The sequence below is a fragment of the Podarcis cretensis genome (assembly GCF_951804945.1).
Source record: "Podarcis cretensis genome assembly, chromosome: 14".
Lineage (NCBI taxonomy): Eukaryota > Metazoa > Chordata > Lepidosauria > Squamata > Lacertidae > Podarcis > Podarcis cretensis.
Window position 1 is genome coordinate 10,494,736 of NC_137183.1, and position 15,533 is coordinate 10,510,268.

A 15,533-nucleotide genomic window follows, 5' to 3' on the forward strand; every position below is an offset into this window, starting at 1 on the left:
CAGATGTCTTCTAAAGGTCAGATAGTTGTTTATTTCTGGTAACCCCACTTCTCACAGGGAGGGAACCGCCAGAAGGTCCTCTGAGCTGGACCCCAGTGTCCCAAGCTGAACAATGGGGGTGGAAACGCTCCTTCAGGAGGGCCATTTTAAAAGTTAACCACTAGCAGTGTGAAAAGTGCTTGAAAACACAATGGAAGCCATTAAAGTTCTTTCAGTATTTTTATTTTTTTATTTTAAATGGTTTATTTTATTTCAACAGATATACAGCACTGAGTAAGAGAAAAAAGGAGAAGGGAAAAACAAGACGAAGCAACTAAAATGGTAAGTATACATAAAAGCGAATGAGCAGTATGTACAGGGATTACGATAAAGGGATAGCAGCGTAAAACATGTTCATAACAAAGCTAGTAGGGTATGAAAGCATTTGCCAAGATACATAGCGAAAAGGTAAGTAGCTAGGGTAAAAAAATCAGTTATTTCCAGATAAACTCATACTTAGCAGGGACCATAATAAAGCGTGGGCGTCTATTGACATGCATCATGAAAGCCCACCAAACAGCTGTGTAATCTTCTGGTTTCATAGTACCGTGCAAAACTGTTGAGTTGGTGAGTTTTTCCGTAAACACAATATACATTGCTTTTTGAAGCCAATTTTCATTTGCGATGCTTGAACCATCTTTCTATCCCTGGGCAACCACAAAGCTGGCTGCCACTGGCAGGTAAAGGACAAACAGTTTCAATACAATCAAAGAAGTGTTGTCTTTAAGTATAGGAAGAAGGAACTAAGCCAGGTCCACTTGTGCTACAAGTACCAAGGATGGTGCCAATTTCTACTGCCACAACAGACCAAAAGGTGCAAACTGGACAGGCAGGATCACTAGAGGTGCCAAAACGTCTCTAAAGTCCCACAATTGCACCAACACAGTGTCTAATTCCCGAGTTTTGTATATTTGACTTATATGAATGACCACCATGAAATTCTCTCTGATAAAGTTCATTCAATAGTGGCAAGATTATTTTCCTACTGACTGGTCAGTCAATAGCTTGGTGTATGTGTCTATCTACAAGCTAAGTCTCCAGCACTTTAAAATGGGGGGGGGGAGGGAGGTGCCAGTACTCACCATGAAGTTGTTACATACACTAAGTGCCACACTTTTAACACAGGGGGGGGAAAGATTCCAGTACTGCGCACCCTTGCGTACCCCCAGAAAAAAAGCACTGGTCAGCGCTTTGAACTGGAGTACAGAGTTCAGAATGACACCGATATGGATGGCAGAATCCACATATTTTATAAGGCACCTAATATTTACTAAGTTCTCTCTGTTGTTCCTGGGAAATGAGGTGGTGGCAACATCTGGATTCCTTTTTCTGAACCAGCACCTTTTTTGAAGCTTTTTCTTGATAACTTGAGATCTATCCTGCACCCTTCTTCCCCAAATAGCCTCCATATTGCACTACAGTGGTACCTCGGGTTACATATGCTTCAGGTTACAGACTCCGCTAACCCAGAAATAGTACCTCGGGTTAAGAACTTTGCATCAGGATGAGAACAGAAATCGCGCAGCAGCAGCGGGAGGCTGCATTAGCTAAAGTGGTCTTCAGGTTAAGAACAGTTTCAGGTTAAGAATGGACCTCCAGAACGAATTAAGTACTTAACCCAAGGTACCACTGTATAAGGATGCTCTTTATATAGTGTTATGTGAAAAATTGGTCCTTAGGTGTTCAGCCAGACTAAACTAGCTACAGTAAGCAGATTACACTTCTGTTTTCCCAGCAGTGCAGTTTACCTGTTTGTTTCCAGGTTCAATATAAAAGGTTGGGCCAAATATATACTGCAATGCTACCAGAGTCCAGTAAAGGTACAGAATCAGGGTGTAAAACAGACCTCCTTGAGATTCTCAAAGTCCTTCTTAAAAAAGCAGCAAGTTTCTGGCTTTTATTACTTAGACAACGTGTTTGAAAGTGGGTGGCCAATGCCTGCTGAAATATATTCTCAGAGTATCACCTGAGTAGGAGCTCGAGTGGTAAAGGGAGAGGACCTCTGTGCCCTGCTATGTTCCATCAAAAGTCCAGAGAACAATTTTATAAGTCCATGCAACTGCCTCCTGCTGGGAGAAGGTGCTCTGAAATGGCACTAAGGTTGTTTGCTCTCAAAATAGTTTTCCTTTTTGCAGTAACCTAGGGTTCTGACAAGATTAGTTAAGAATCATCTAACCCTATGCTGAAGGGTCTAATATTGTGTAAGCTTTTCATATACAGTGGTACCTCATGTTAAGAACTTAATTCGTTCTGGAGGTCCATTCTTAACCTGAAACTGTTCTTAACCCGAGGTACCACTTTAGCTAATGGGGCCTCCCACTGCTGCTGTGCTGCTGCCGCACAACTTCTGTTCTCATCCTGAAGCAAAGTTCTTAACCCGAGGTACTATTTCTGGGTTAGCAGAGTCTGTAACCTGAAGCGTCAGTAACCCGAGGTACCACTGTAAAAGCAGAGAACCGCACCCCCACAGTTAAGTTTCTCTTTTCATATGCTTATAAATGAGCAGATAGATCTCTCTCATATTTTTGAAGGTGTTTATCTTTGCAAGTTTACCAGTTTTATTCCAAAGTGCCTGTAGCCTGTGGCAACAGATGATTTTGGGAGAAGACTTTTACAAATGGTTTAACAATAACTTTTTTAAAACAGAAAGAAGAATTTTAGAGAGTGGTGGTGGGCACTGAATTACAGCTACACATCCGCTTGATTTGAGCTTGGTTTCTTGTGTTCGCAGCACTTTTGAATAAACAAAACAAGTAGGATCAGACTGCACAGGAAATTCCTCAGCAGGAGTGTTAGATATATAAGCTAGGTATCAAATGGATCCTTAAGCCAAGGTTACAGTGGCCAAAACAGAATGTCTAGTTGCCATTTTGGGGCAAGACGGCTCTAAAGTCCTATTTTTCAAGTGATTAACTGACTGATTAATTCTCAGTTAAACATCTGGCTAGTTCAGATGACAACCTTGAGCTAAGTTAAGAATTTTGAGACATTGAAGAAGAAAAGCCACTTGATCCAGGGACAGTCCACATATATATTGGCCTATTCACACTTCTTTTTCTTAATGGTGACACCAACCATTCATAACTGTCAGGGAACTGCCATCGGAGCCAAAGGAGGAGAGAGGGCTCCAGAGGGATGCCGGAGAGGGTCCCAGTAGGGAGAGAGGCAGCCCATCCGCTGGGGAAGGAAATCAGCGTAGCACCAGTGAAGAAGGGGGGCAGATGGGGGAATCAGAGAGAAGGCTCCTGGCCTCATCACCGGAGACCAGTGGGGAGAGCACGGGTCCTCCGCTGCCCACACCCTCCCTGCACAGAAGACTTCCGCGCAGGGAGAGTAGGAGGCGACTGGGCGTCAAAGAACTTCTTTGCTGGAAGAAGTTCAAGAAACGCCCACTGACGGATTCTGCCAGCGACTGAGACAGCCACGAGTGCAAGGCTGTCCAGAGGGAAAGGGTTCAACCAGGCAACCTAGCCAGGAGTGGCGGCAACTTACGCACAAACAACCCCCTTAGAACCATTACAATAACGTAGGGATATTCTTCACAGCTGTGAGCAGGGCAGTGGGGTGAGGTAAGTGAAGACAAGCTACAACAATTTACTGTAATTTTGTTCACTGCTCTTGCTCAGGCTGCACAGAAAAAAGCATTTTGGTTCCTGAAATTCATTCTGATTGTGCAGATAAAATATAACTGATAGAATTCTACAGGATGTGGTATTAGTGTGTGAAAACAGTCCAGATCCAAGGATCCCCAACCATGCACCTCCAGGTGGTGGAGACGTCAGGCCCCATCCTGCCGCCCAGGCATCTTCACTTGGTTGCAAGTGGCCAATAGCCAGGTGCAAAATGCGCCTGGCACCTGGCTAATTTCAAACACTGCTCAGCAGTAAATGAAGTCTAGCAAAAATAGCATAAACCGATAGGATTTGTTGATGTTTATGGCAAATATTTCTCTAGCCCCACTGAAGTTCTTTGGGCTTCCATATCCTTAGCCCAATATGAAGAGAAGGTAAGCAGGATAATAATTATACAAAAAGCAGTAAGATAGCTGTGTTAACCCATAAGAAACATTCCCAAAAGTTCTCTAACTGCTGGATTTTGTTTTTTTAAAAATGGGGAATCAGTCACGTGTGTTTTTTTATCCTAGCATCTCCTGGTGTCACCTAAAGCCTATGTAGCAGCTGAGGAAGCTTATTCGAGTAAGACTACCACCTCTTCTCATACTATACTTAGAGTAGGCCTCACCTGCTCTAAACATTGAAAACAGTATCATGCCACTTTAAACAACCATGGCTTCCCTCAAAGAATCCTGGCAAATGAAGCTGGTTTAGGCTGCTGGGAATTCTTAGGAGACCCCTATTCCTCTCAAAGAGCTACTGTTTTCAGAGTGGTTCCCTCTTCTCAGGGAACTTTGGGAATTGTAGTTCTGTGGGGGGATTAGGAGTCTCTGGGCAACTCTCAAAACACTTCTGAGAGTTTATTAGCTACAACTCCAAGGATTCTTTGGCAAGCCGTAACTCTGTAAAGTGGCATAATACCGCTTTCAATGTACAGTCGTACCTTGGATCTCGAATGCCTTGGCTCCCAAACAAATCGGCTCCCAAACAATCGAAACCCGGAAGTGATTGTTCTGGTTTTGAACGTTCTTTTGGAAGCTGAACGTCCGACATTGCTTCCGCGGCTTCTGCTGCGCTTTGGTTTTCGAATGTTTTGGAAGTCAAACAGACTTCCGGAATGGATTCCATTCAACTTCCAAGGTGTGACTGTATAGTGCAGATGTAGGCTGAGACCAATGCAGTCTTTGGGACACTAAGCTAGCTCCCCACCCGCTTCGCTTAACACTCAAGTGTGGTGAAGCATTCTGGAGAACTCTAAAGCTCAGTCACTGTTTTTAATGACATTTTGGTTATACCTGGGCTGAGTTACTGCAACAATATACACCCACGGTCACAAGTAAAATGATGTATTTAAGAGTGATATATCAGCTACAGTTAAAAGGAAACACAGCGTAGAAAAGAACAGAAGCCACTGAAAATAACCAAATCAAAGCTAATGATTAACACAAAGCAACCACACCTCACATAAATTGTGCCACTGCTCCAAGACTAATGTGAAGCCTGGCACTGCATGTCATCTGCAAGCTTGCTATAATTGGGGGTGTACGACGAGATGGCTGCTCTCAAACAGTCATCCAGATGCTTAGGCGTCAGCCGTGTTCTGTTTTTTGACTTGATAAACTTTCTGGCAGAGAAAAGGGACTCGCACGGATAAGCTGACCCAAAATAAGAGTTTACCTTTGCAGCAGTCTTTTTCAACAAAGGGAACTTCTGGGAACCAACCTGATTCCAAAAGTTGTCGTGGCCTGAATGAGACTTCAAAGCCAAGTCATTTTGCAAGTCCACAATCTCCAGCTCTATTTCCTCCAGCCCAGCTTGGCAGAGTTCTGCAATGGCCATGGCAGTCACTGTGACATCGATGGAGTCGAATGGGTTTGCAAAAAAGGACACGACAGGCTCAATGTCAATGAGCTGCTCAAATTGAGTAAGGAACTGCTCCTCCAGGATCTCTAGGTAGCCCACAAACGGCACGCCGTTGAAGTCATTCTCTCCAATGACTTGCTTCATTGAGGGGAAGTAAAGGAGTGATTTCCTCTCCAGGTGTGACTTCCACAACCTCAGTTTATCTTTGAAGGCATTGACTGCAGTGACCATCCCAGAAATATGCTTGTCTTTACCCTGAAGCTCAAAGTTCAAAATGTTCAGTTTTTGCATCAAGTCAGCAAGGAAAGCCAAATCCATTAACCAAAACCTGTCGTCAAGTTGTTCAACATACTGATCTTTAGACCTAAAAAACTCCTTAATTTCTTCAATCAGGTTTAAGAATCTGGCCAGAACTTTTCCTTTACTCAGCCACCTGCCTTCAGTGTGCAAAAGGAGATCATTGTGCTCAGCATCAACATCTTCCAGAAGGGCTTTATAAAGCCTGTGTTTTGAGGAGACGGCCCGGATAGAGTTTATTATCTTTTTAACCACATCCATTATGTGTTTAAACCGGAGTACTTTAGCACATAATGCTTCCTGGTGAATAATGCAGTGATATGAAACAAACTTTGGAAAAGATTCGTCCTGCTGGCACTGGGCAATAAACCCACCAATACACCCCGTTGTTGCTCCCTCGTCGGTGGTGATAGATGACAATTTGTGAAGAGGCAAATTTATTTCCATGGCAAAGTCTTTGAAAGTCTGAAATATATTCTCGCCTCTTGTTTTTCCTTTCAGAGGTAGTATTCTGAGTAGCTCCTCTATCACAGAAAGATCACTCAAAACCATTCTCGCAACAACCGCCATCTGAGATGGGTCTGTTATATCTGTCGATTCATTAAACTGAAGTGCGAACCAAAGGCAATTCTGAAGATCACTTTGCAGCTGATAATCCAAGTCTCTGGATATAGACTCAATTCTTCTTGTGATGGTGTTTCCAGACAGCTGCAATTTCTGAATCGCTGCAAGTATTTCTTTTTTATTAGGGAAACCTTCGAACATTGAGTCACCGGCGGTCAAAAATATCTCTTTCAACAAGTCCCCATCTACAAACGGTTTTTTCCTTTTTGCAAGCAAGCTTGCAATTTTAAAAGATGCCATCGTATTATTCTTGGATTGCACCACAGGCCTGGTGGCCGGTGTCGGTGGAATCGCCAATTTGGATTTCATTTCATGGACCTTTTTTTTCCGAAGTTCGGAATCTAGGGGATAATCTTTTGCAAAACTGCTGTGGTTTCTTTCATAGTGTCTCTGGACATTGTGCTTCTTTGAGACGGCAACAGTTGAGGAGCAGACTAAGCAGACACACTTGCCATTCAGATCCACAAAACAATACCTCTCTTCCCACTCCTTGTTGAAAAAGTAAGTCCTTTGCCTTTTAACGGTTGGCGGCTCACTTATTTTAATAACAGCTAGTGTAGAAGGGGGAGGAAAAGAAGAGAACTTCAGTTCAGCTACTACTCACATGTATATGGCCAAACTTCAAAAAAAAAAAAAATCCTTATTAAAAAGCAAGAGTAAATTAGTGCCGGAGTAACTGATATAGGAGCAAATCAAGTCTCTAGAAAACAGTCAGTCACCAAAGCCAAAGAAATAAAGGACTATATGAAAAAGCAAATAACTCTACAATAACAACACACCCAGGAAATCAAGAGTCCAAATTCTACTGCTGCCATGGGGTCCACTTTGGCTGTGCCTCTCTCACAGTGGTGGTTGGTGCCCACTGAGATTGGTAGGGGGAAAGGCAGGAGGACCAACAGTAGGTGGAGCCAGAGCCAATGACAGGCAGAACCAATTAGTTCTAGTTTTGTCCCCATCTTCCTCTCTGCTGTGTTCTACAAGGGCAAGACTGAGCCTAAGGAGGAAGAAGCTGATAGGCAGAGCCGCTGCCTGGACTGAGTGAGGGTACAGAAAGCAGGCAGGTAGATGGAGAACCTTGTGGGTGCCATGCACACCTCGCTACTCTTGAGCATGTATACGTTTCCTCCCCTGTGCAGATTATTTCCATGGGTAGTGAGCTGCAGACACAGTTATGTTCTTGCTACACCCCCGTATTTTAAATCATGTCTCTCCTGTGCAGATTTTGCAACAAGCTTCAGGATTTTAGAATTTTAACTCCCCCCGCCCCCAAACACGGCACTTACGTTTTTCACTTCTTTTCCTTATTTTCCCTATTTTCCCTTGGACTGTGATTTCATGATAGTCGCCGTCTTCAGAAACGGGGGATTTAGTCCTCCTCTTATGGTTTATTTCGGTCTTCCTTTTCTGCTCTTCACTCTTTTTGCACCGCCCTCTTTCCGGCGACATCCCTTGCGGTTCTCCTTTACTCTCCACTTCCCATCTTTCGGCTCCTGGAATAAGGGCAGGAGAGGGATAAGCGAGTTTAAGAAATGGGCCCCCAAAATAATTGAGCTACAACTAGCCATTGTGATAAAGGACTAAAAAATTAGATGGGAAATCGTTTCTTGCAGTAAGTGACAGCTGCCATGATATAGTTGGACTAAGATCATGGAGACCAGGGTTCAGCTCCCAGCTAACCTCGGATCAAACACTTGTTAAGGCAGCCTTTGCCAACTTGGTGCCCTCCAGATGTTTTGAACTACAACCCATCAGCTGTGCTGGCTGGACTGGTGGCAACTGTAGTCCAAAACATCTGGATGGAGCCAGGTGGGTAAAGGTTGGGCCATCAGGTTAGACACAAATGTTATTTTGGGTTTGTAAACAGGTCTCATCATCAACCAGGGAAGATGAAACATTACCTAGAGGGGCCATGATCCCACAGCTCTTCATCACGAGCTGCCTGTGCACAGCTCTCTGTTCTGGATCCAGCAAAGCCCGCTCCTCCTTAGAAAGGTACATAGCAGCCCCCTTCAAGGTCGCCAGATCCTGGGGGGAGAAATATAAGAACCTTTCCTTCTTAGAAATATAACAAGAGATGTTATCTTTCAGCAAAAGCTAAAAGGCAAGTTCAGGGGAAGTAACTGGGCATTTTGTGCAAGATTCAAACCTTAACTTAGTGGCATCAACAGATGTAAAGGGGGACAGGACAGCGGTTTAAAATGATGCACAAAGTGACCTTACTGGAAGAATCTGCGATCAGAAAGAGGAGGAACATCGAGAAGAGTGGAAGAAATTTAAGGAATACTTAGCTAAATACTATAATATAACATAGGTGGAAATACTTGCAAGCACTAAATTTGGTTTAGGATTAAAGTATGTTGTACTGTATAATATTATGGATTGAGAATATTATGAGAAGAAAAGAAGTTAGTAATTTGAACAAGTTAATTTTATTAGAAAGTGGATATTGGAAAACTGCTAAAATGAGATTTAATGAAAATCAGTTAGGAAGGATTTGAAGAAGTCATTTAATAATGGAATTTAACTTGGATTTTTAACCGTAAGACCTTTTGTATGTTTGTTTGTTTGTCTTTTTAATATGTTTTGTTATTTGTTTGTTATTTTGTGTTGTGTTATATCTGTTATAAATTTGGAAAACTAATTAAAAAATTGGGGGGGCAAATAAAAATAAAATGATGCACAGAGTGGATACAGCGGAGGGAGAGAAGGTTTTCTCCCTGTCCCATAACACTACAACTTGCGGCCATCCAATGTAGCTGAATGTAAATTCAGGACAAAAGAAAGCACTTATTCTCATAGCAGAAGATGCAGCCAGCTGGATAGGTTTTAAGAGGGTTAGATGAATCCATGGAGGACAAGCCTATCAATGGCATGTTCTGCCTCCTCTCTGAAGGCAGTATACCTCTGGGTACCAGTTGCTGGGCATCACAAGTGGGGAGAACACTGCTGTCCTCATGTACTGTTTCTGGGTGAATGTGAGAGCAGGTGCTAGATTAGATCCAGCTGGGCTCTTCTTACGCCCATGAGAGATTTGTTCAGGTCTAGGGAGGTGACAGGACAGAGGCACAGAATCCGTCTTAAATCAGCTTCCTCAACAATCCTCGCCCTCTACCTTATCAGGTTGCCCAGAAGCCGTTTCTCGTCCACTGCACAGAAGAGATTGCTGAGCACGTATTGCTGGAAGCATTCCATAGCCTGTAAGAGACAAAGTGGTGGGAAGCCAGTTGCACATGATGGAGAACCTGTGGCCCTCCAGGTGTTACTGGGCTCCATCTCCCATCATCCCCAGCTAGTGGCCCTGCTGGCTTGGGAGCTGTAGTCAGACATCATCTGGAAGGCCACCCACATCACTGCAGTAACGTATCATTGCTTCAGAGATTTACCGTATTTTTCGCTCTATAGGACGCACCCGACCATAGGACGCACCTTGTTTTAGAGGGGGAGAACAAGGGGGAAAAATTCTCTCCCTCTCTGCGCAGCTCCCCTTCAATGAAGCGGCAGGAGAAAAGGAGCCCCTTCCATTTCTCCTCCTGCTTCGCTGAAGGGGCACTGCGCAGAGAGGGAAAGCTGCACGGCGCCTCTCCAGTGAAGCAAAGCCAGGAGAGCAAGAGGGATCGGTGCGCACCGACGCCTCTCACTCTCCAGGCTTCAGCAAAACAACGCAAAGCCTCTGGAGCACGTTGCTATTGCTGAAGCCATGGAGCCTGCATTCGCTCCATAAGACGCACACACATTTCCCCTTAATTTTGGAGGGGGGAAAGTGTGTCTTATAGAGCGAAAAATACGGTAAGTGGTGCATGTCGAAGCACACACAAGTGTTACAAAATGTCTTGTCAAAATACATTTATACCCATTTTATATTTAATTTGGGTGAAAACGCTCTTCCCCATTTCCATCTTGGGCACAAATCAAAGTGCTGGCAAAGTCTTCCAAGTACTGAGCATGAGCACATTTTTTGAATTATGGCAATAGACTGGAGACTTGGGAGACCCAGGGAGGCACAAAAACAGCCCAAAGGTTTCTTACATCCTCAATAGGGGAGACCAAGTTCAAATCCATACCTTGCCAGCTGGTCCCACCGTCACCCTCTGGCATGATCCCCTTTCGTAGGGGGCTCTGTTTGGTGTCTGTTGACGTCTTCTCTGCCTCGGAGAAATCAGCACCAAACAGCCCCTGCCCCTGAAAAATCAACAAGATCCGAGACACTGACTAGGGAGAAGACATTGACTAAAGAGAAAAGGAGTGATCCGAAGCAAAGGCCTTGGGATTGCAGATATTATTTCCCCAAAGAGCTGGGCAATTAGTGGGGGGTTTGAGGGCATCCTCCCTCACATTCCTGGGCCCCTGGAACTACCGGGACAAAGTGCTCTCACCTGTTGCTCTTCCTGCTTCTTCTCTTCTGCCTGAGTCAGGAGGAAAATCTCTGCCAGGGCGACTGCCTGGGAACTGGTCTCGGCTCCACATTCTCTGACCCAGCGCTCCATCTCCGGTGGAAGGATGGTGAGAAACTGCTCCAGGATCACCAAGTCCAGGATCTGGATCTTCGTGTGCTGCTCCGGCTTCAGCCACTGATGGCAAAGGTCGTGGAGGCGGTTGCACACTTCTCGGGGGCCCTCGGCATCTTGGTAGCGGAACTGCTTGAAGCGCTGGTGCTGCACATCCGCTCGGAGCAAGTTCTCGCTCAGAGTCTTCTGCATGGTTTTCTCCCAGGATTCCCCGCTGCTCCCGATCTTGATGTTTTCAGGGCTCCTTCCTGATTCAGAGGCAGCAGAGTCTTGCTCTTCCATCTTGGAAGCCTCCAGCGTGAGAGAAGGCTTGCGTCTTTTGCCTGCCAGCTTTTCGTCTCAAGGCAGAGATGTCCCTAACTAGTGGTGTTGCCAAGGCCTGCAAAGCCAAGACATCCTTCTGTCAAGTCTATTAATGCCCCAGGCAAGGAAGGAAGATTCCCCCCCCCCCAACAAATATGGGTGATTCCTGCTACCAACATGGACTCATCCCAGAAGGAAAAGCAGTGAATGCCTTTTGCTGAAACTCTGAACCTCCTTCACCCACTTTCCTCCCTCTGGCAACCCCTTTTTCTCACTGCCTTGTTCTCCTTAAGCCTGTTACTCTTAAACTACTGTGAAAATACAGTGGTGCCCCACAAGACGAATGCCTCGCAAGACGGAAAACCCGCTAGACGAAAGGATTTTCCGTTTTGGAGGCGCTTCGCAAAACGAATTTCCTATGGGCTTGCTTCGCAAGACGAAAATGTCTTGCGAGTTCCTGCAGGGTTTTTTCCCTCCCCCCCCCTTTTCTAAGCCGCTTAACAGGTGATCCGCTAAGCCGCTTAACAGGTGATCCGCTAAGCCGCTTAACAGGTGATCCGCTAAGCCGCTTAACAGGTGATCCGCTAAGCCGCTTAACAGGTGATCCGCTAAGCCGCTTAACAGGTGATCCGCTAAGCCGCTTAACAGGTGATCCGCTAAGCCGCTTAACAGGTGATCCGCTAAGCCGCTTATCAGCTGATCCTGATCCCCTAAGCCCCTGAGCCGCTAATAGCGCTAAGCCGCTAATGGGCTTGCTTCACAAGACGAAAAAACTGCAAGACGAAGAGACTCGCGGAACGGATTCTTTTCGTCTTGCGAGGCACCACTGTAGTTTAAATTAAGGCTGCTGCTTGATGGTTGCAGGGTTGTTATTGTTGTTTTAGCAGAAATTTGGGGAAACTGAGTTCCCTTACCTTTTTAAAATTAAATAATAATAATTATTTTGTCTGGGGATGCCGGAACAGATATACAGTGGTACCTCCGGTTAAGTACTTAATTCGTTCCGGAGGTCCATTCTTAACCTGAAACTGTTCTTAACCTGAGGTACCACTTTAGCTAATGGGGCCTCCCGCTGCTGCTGCACCACCGAAGCACGGTTTCTGTTCTCACCCTGAAGCAAAGTTCTTAACCCGAGGTACTATTTCTGGGTTAGTGGAGACTGTAACCTGAAGCGTATGTAACCCAAGGTACCACTGTACACCCAATGCCTGAACCAAAAATCCACCTAGATCTGTAATCAATAAAGTTGTGGCCATTTCTAATCCAGATCATTGCCTGCTTGAGTTTATAAATCACATTTAGCCCCATCCCAGGCGTGAGGGTGGGGTGGCGACACTGTGACTGGGGCCACAACAAACTTACTTTCTGGTGAGTTCCCTTAACCATTTCTCCAGGGGAAAAAAAGCACTGGGTGGGTGATACTGCACTTTATTAATTATCTGTCTTTTCCGTCCAATGGAACTCACAGAAAACTGCCCATTTCTAAGGAAAACCCATTTTATTTTCTCTATTTTAGTTATATTTGGAGAACAATGTAAAACAAAGTACCATTTCTCTGGTATACTGGCAAGGGTACATGCAGGTTCTCTTTCTGGCGCAGCTGAGAACTGCCTTGTGAGAGCAAGAGCAAAGGTTTGCACAGGAAAGTAACCAGTTCCCAGCAGTGGAATCCTCAAGCTCTGCAGCAACCGAGACCGACCACAGAATTGGAGAGTTGGAAGGGACCGCGAGGGTCATCTAGCCCAGCCCCCTGCAGGGCTGGAATCTTTCGAACCCACGACCCTGAAAGTACGGTAAGTATCTCATGATCTACCGACTGGGCTCTCTCTCTTCCCTCTTGATTTCAGCCTTCCCCTTTAAAGGAAATTGTGTTCTGCTTAAAAATACCCCCTGCTCTGCCCCCGTGCAAAAATGCACCGGAGGAGGCGAGGTTTGTTCGGTTTTCAAAGGGGGTCGCTCATTCTAACCGAAGTAGAGGCATAATATAATCGAAGAGCCAGGTCGGTTCGTTTTGCTCCCGTTTTTAAAAAATCGCCTAATTCAAGAGGCCTGCTTGTTTTTGCAGAGAGGACGACTGAAAACGGATTCCCCAATACTGCGGGAAGGGGGGAATGTTGTCCATTTTGGGGCGAAACAGAGAGCTAGGCTCGCCTCGCCCTTCCCAGTTTGCAAGCGACCCCCATTCCTTGCGCCTTTTCTCTCCACTCACTGGCTGGGCTCTGGGCCAAGTATCTCCCTCTGGGTCTTCCCGCCCCACTCCTAGCTTCCCCCCACCCCTCTCTCCTTGCAAGCCTCCCGGGGCTCCCCTTCGCCCGCATGAACCCAGCGCCTCTCACCAAATCGCCCCGATGCAGCTCTCTGCCAAGACAAAGGCCGCTCTCTCTCTCCGCCAATGGTGGATCCGGGAGGGGAACGGGCTTCGTGGGGACGGGCATTGGATATGGAGGACGCCCCTCCTCTTCCCTCTCCCTCTCCGCCCCCCTCCGAAAAAATAAATAAATCAACTCTCCACTCTAGGAATCCAGCTCCGTCGAGCTAACCCTTAGAAGGCGGCGCGGCAGGATCCTTCCTCTGCGCGCATTTAGTGGTCGGCAGGCAGGAAGCGAGCGAGCGCGCTCCCTTTCCCCCCCTTGCCACTATGCAGCGTGCGCGGCGCAAGATGGTTGCTCCTCCGCCTCTCTTGGTTTGCAAGGAGGAAGCTGGCAGTGCAAAATACAGGACGGGGGAGGGCGGTTAGTGGTGGGGCGATTAATTCCCCCCCTCCATCTCGTGCAAAAGTGACTTCAAAGTGATATAGGAAAAGTAGAGGTGGTTGGCTTTTGCTGCCCAGCTCGCCAAGGGACTGAGCCCCCCCCCCCCCCCAAAATCCATGATCCGTCAGAGATGAATGATGGAGGCAAGATGCAGTGAAAGCAAGGCAGATCTTTATTTTTCTGTTGCAACAGAGTTCCCTCCCCTCCTTGCCAGAAGGCAAGAGAGAACCGAAGCAAGAAGAAATATCTCGTTTAAGGGTTTGCATTTTGGCATGGAGAAGGAGGAAAATCCACTCCACACACAGTCAGAAATTCATCACACCTAGCAGTTCGAAAGCACATCAAAGTGCAAGTAGATAAATAGGTACCGCTCTGGCGGGAAGGTAAACGGCATTTCCATGTGCTGCTCTGGTTCGCCAGAAGTGGCTTAGTCATGCTGGCCACATGACCCGGAAGCTGTACGCCGGCTCCCTCGGCCAATAAAGCGAGATGAGCGCCGCAACCCCAGAGTCAGCCACGACTGGACCTAATGGTCAGGGGTCCCTTTACCTTTAAGGTGGTGTTACTGTGACTCAGGCAGGTCAAGGGGTGATATTCGTGAGGATTTAGCAAGTTTTACATAGTTCCAAACACAGTTTACACAAAACGTTAGCATTTGGTAAGACCATCGGAATGCCCATCATACATCCCTCAGTGCAGAGCATCTGGGCAAACAATGACATTTAATACAAGGGAGGTTCATATACATAGGAGAGGGATCCCTTCTGCAACTTCTGATTGCTCTCTGCTTACCTGTTCTCAGGCAAGGGGGATTAAGGAGGCAGAGGAAATATGGTACAGTGGTACCTCGGGTTAAGAACTTAATTTGTACTGGAGGTCCATTCTTAACCTGAAACTGTTCTTAACCTGAAGCACCACTTTAGCTAAAAACAAACAAACATCTGGAGGGCAGCAGGTTGGCAAATCATCCATGGCCCACAGCTAAAGGAATCCCCCCACCTCACCTGACAGTCACATTTGCTTGGGGCAAGCACTTTGTTCCCTGATGCACCTCATTTAACAGAATAATATCTTGGGCTTTCCAGGCTTTGGTAGCAACAAGAATCATCTTTGCAACAAACAACAAGCATATTTTCCTTGAAACAGAGATTGGTGTCTCTTCTTGGAGAGGAAACAGCTCCTACACACTAGCTTTTTGGATTGTCCTATTACATAACTGGGATGCGGGTGGCGCTGTGATCTAAACCACAGAGCCTCTCAGGCTTGACGACAGGGTGAGCTCCCATAGCTCTGTCCCAGCTTCTGCCAACCTAGCAATTCAAAAGTACAGCAGTGCAAGTAGATAAATAGGCACCACTGTGGCGAGAAGGTAAACAGCGTTTCCCTGCACTCTGGCACTCGTCCAGTGTCCCATTGCGCCAGAAGTGGTTTAGTCATGCTGGCCACAACCCAGAAAGCTGTCTGTGGACAAACATCAGCTCCCTCGGTCTGAAAAGCGAGATGAGCACCACACCCATCGCCTCTGGCTGGACTTA

General features: G+C 46.2%; 1 protein-coding gene across 1 annotated transcript; it reads right to left on the reverse strand.

The window, feature by feature from the left end:
• Positions 1-206: 206 nt before the first annotated feature.
• On the reverse strand, positions 207-13,837 carry LOC307202880 (protein FAM200C-like). Its single transcript, XM_079953223.1, has 7 exons — positions 13,582-13,837; positions 10,811-11,321; positions 10,499-10,616; positions 9,550-9,632; positions 8,336-8,462; positions 7,721-7,927; positions 207-6,988 (listed from the first exon to the last, which is right to left on the reverse strand). Exons 2-7 carry the CDS (start codon positions 11,222-11,224, stop codon positions 5,142-5,144), a joined length of 2,796 nt encoding a protein of 931 aa, XP_079809349.1. The 5' UTR covers positions 11,225-11,321; positions 13,582-13,837; the 3' UTR covers positions 207-5,141.
• Positions 13,838-15,533: the final 1,696 nt, after the last annotated feature.

Bases quoted from the DNA above. Each gene is read 5' to 3' on its own strand.
- LOC307202880 (XM_079953223.1), bottom strand. From the start codon at position 11,224: ATGGAAGAGCAAGACTCTGCTGCCTCTGAATCAGGAAGGAGCCCTGAA. The intron at 8,463-9,549 runs GTAGAGGGCGAG...TTCTCCCCCCAG, and splicing joins CTTCTGGGCAACCTGATAAG to GATCTGGCGACCTTGAAGGG. The intron at 6,989-7,720 runs GTAAGTGCCGTG...CTTCTACACTAG, and splicing joins AAGGAAAAGAAGTGAAAAAC to CTGTTATTAAAATAAGTGAG.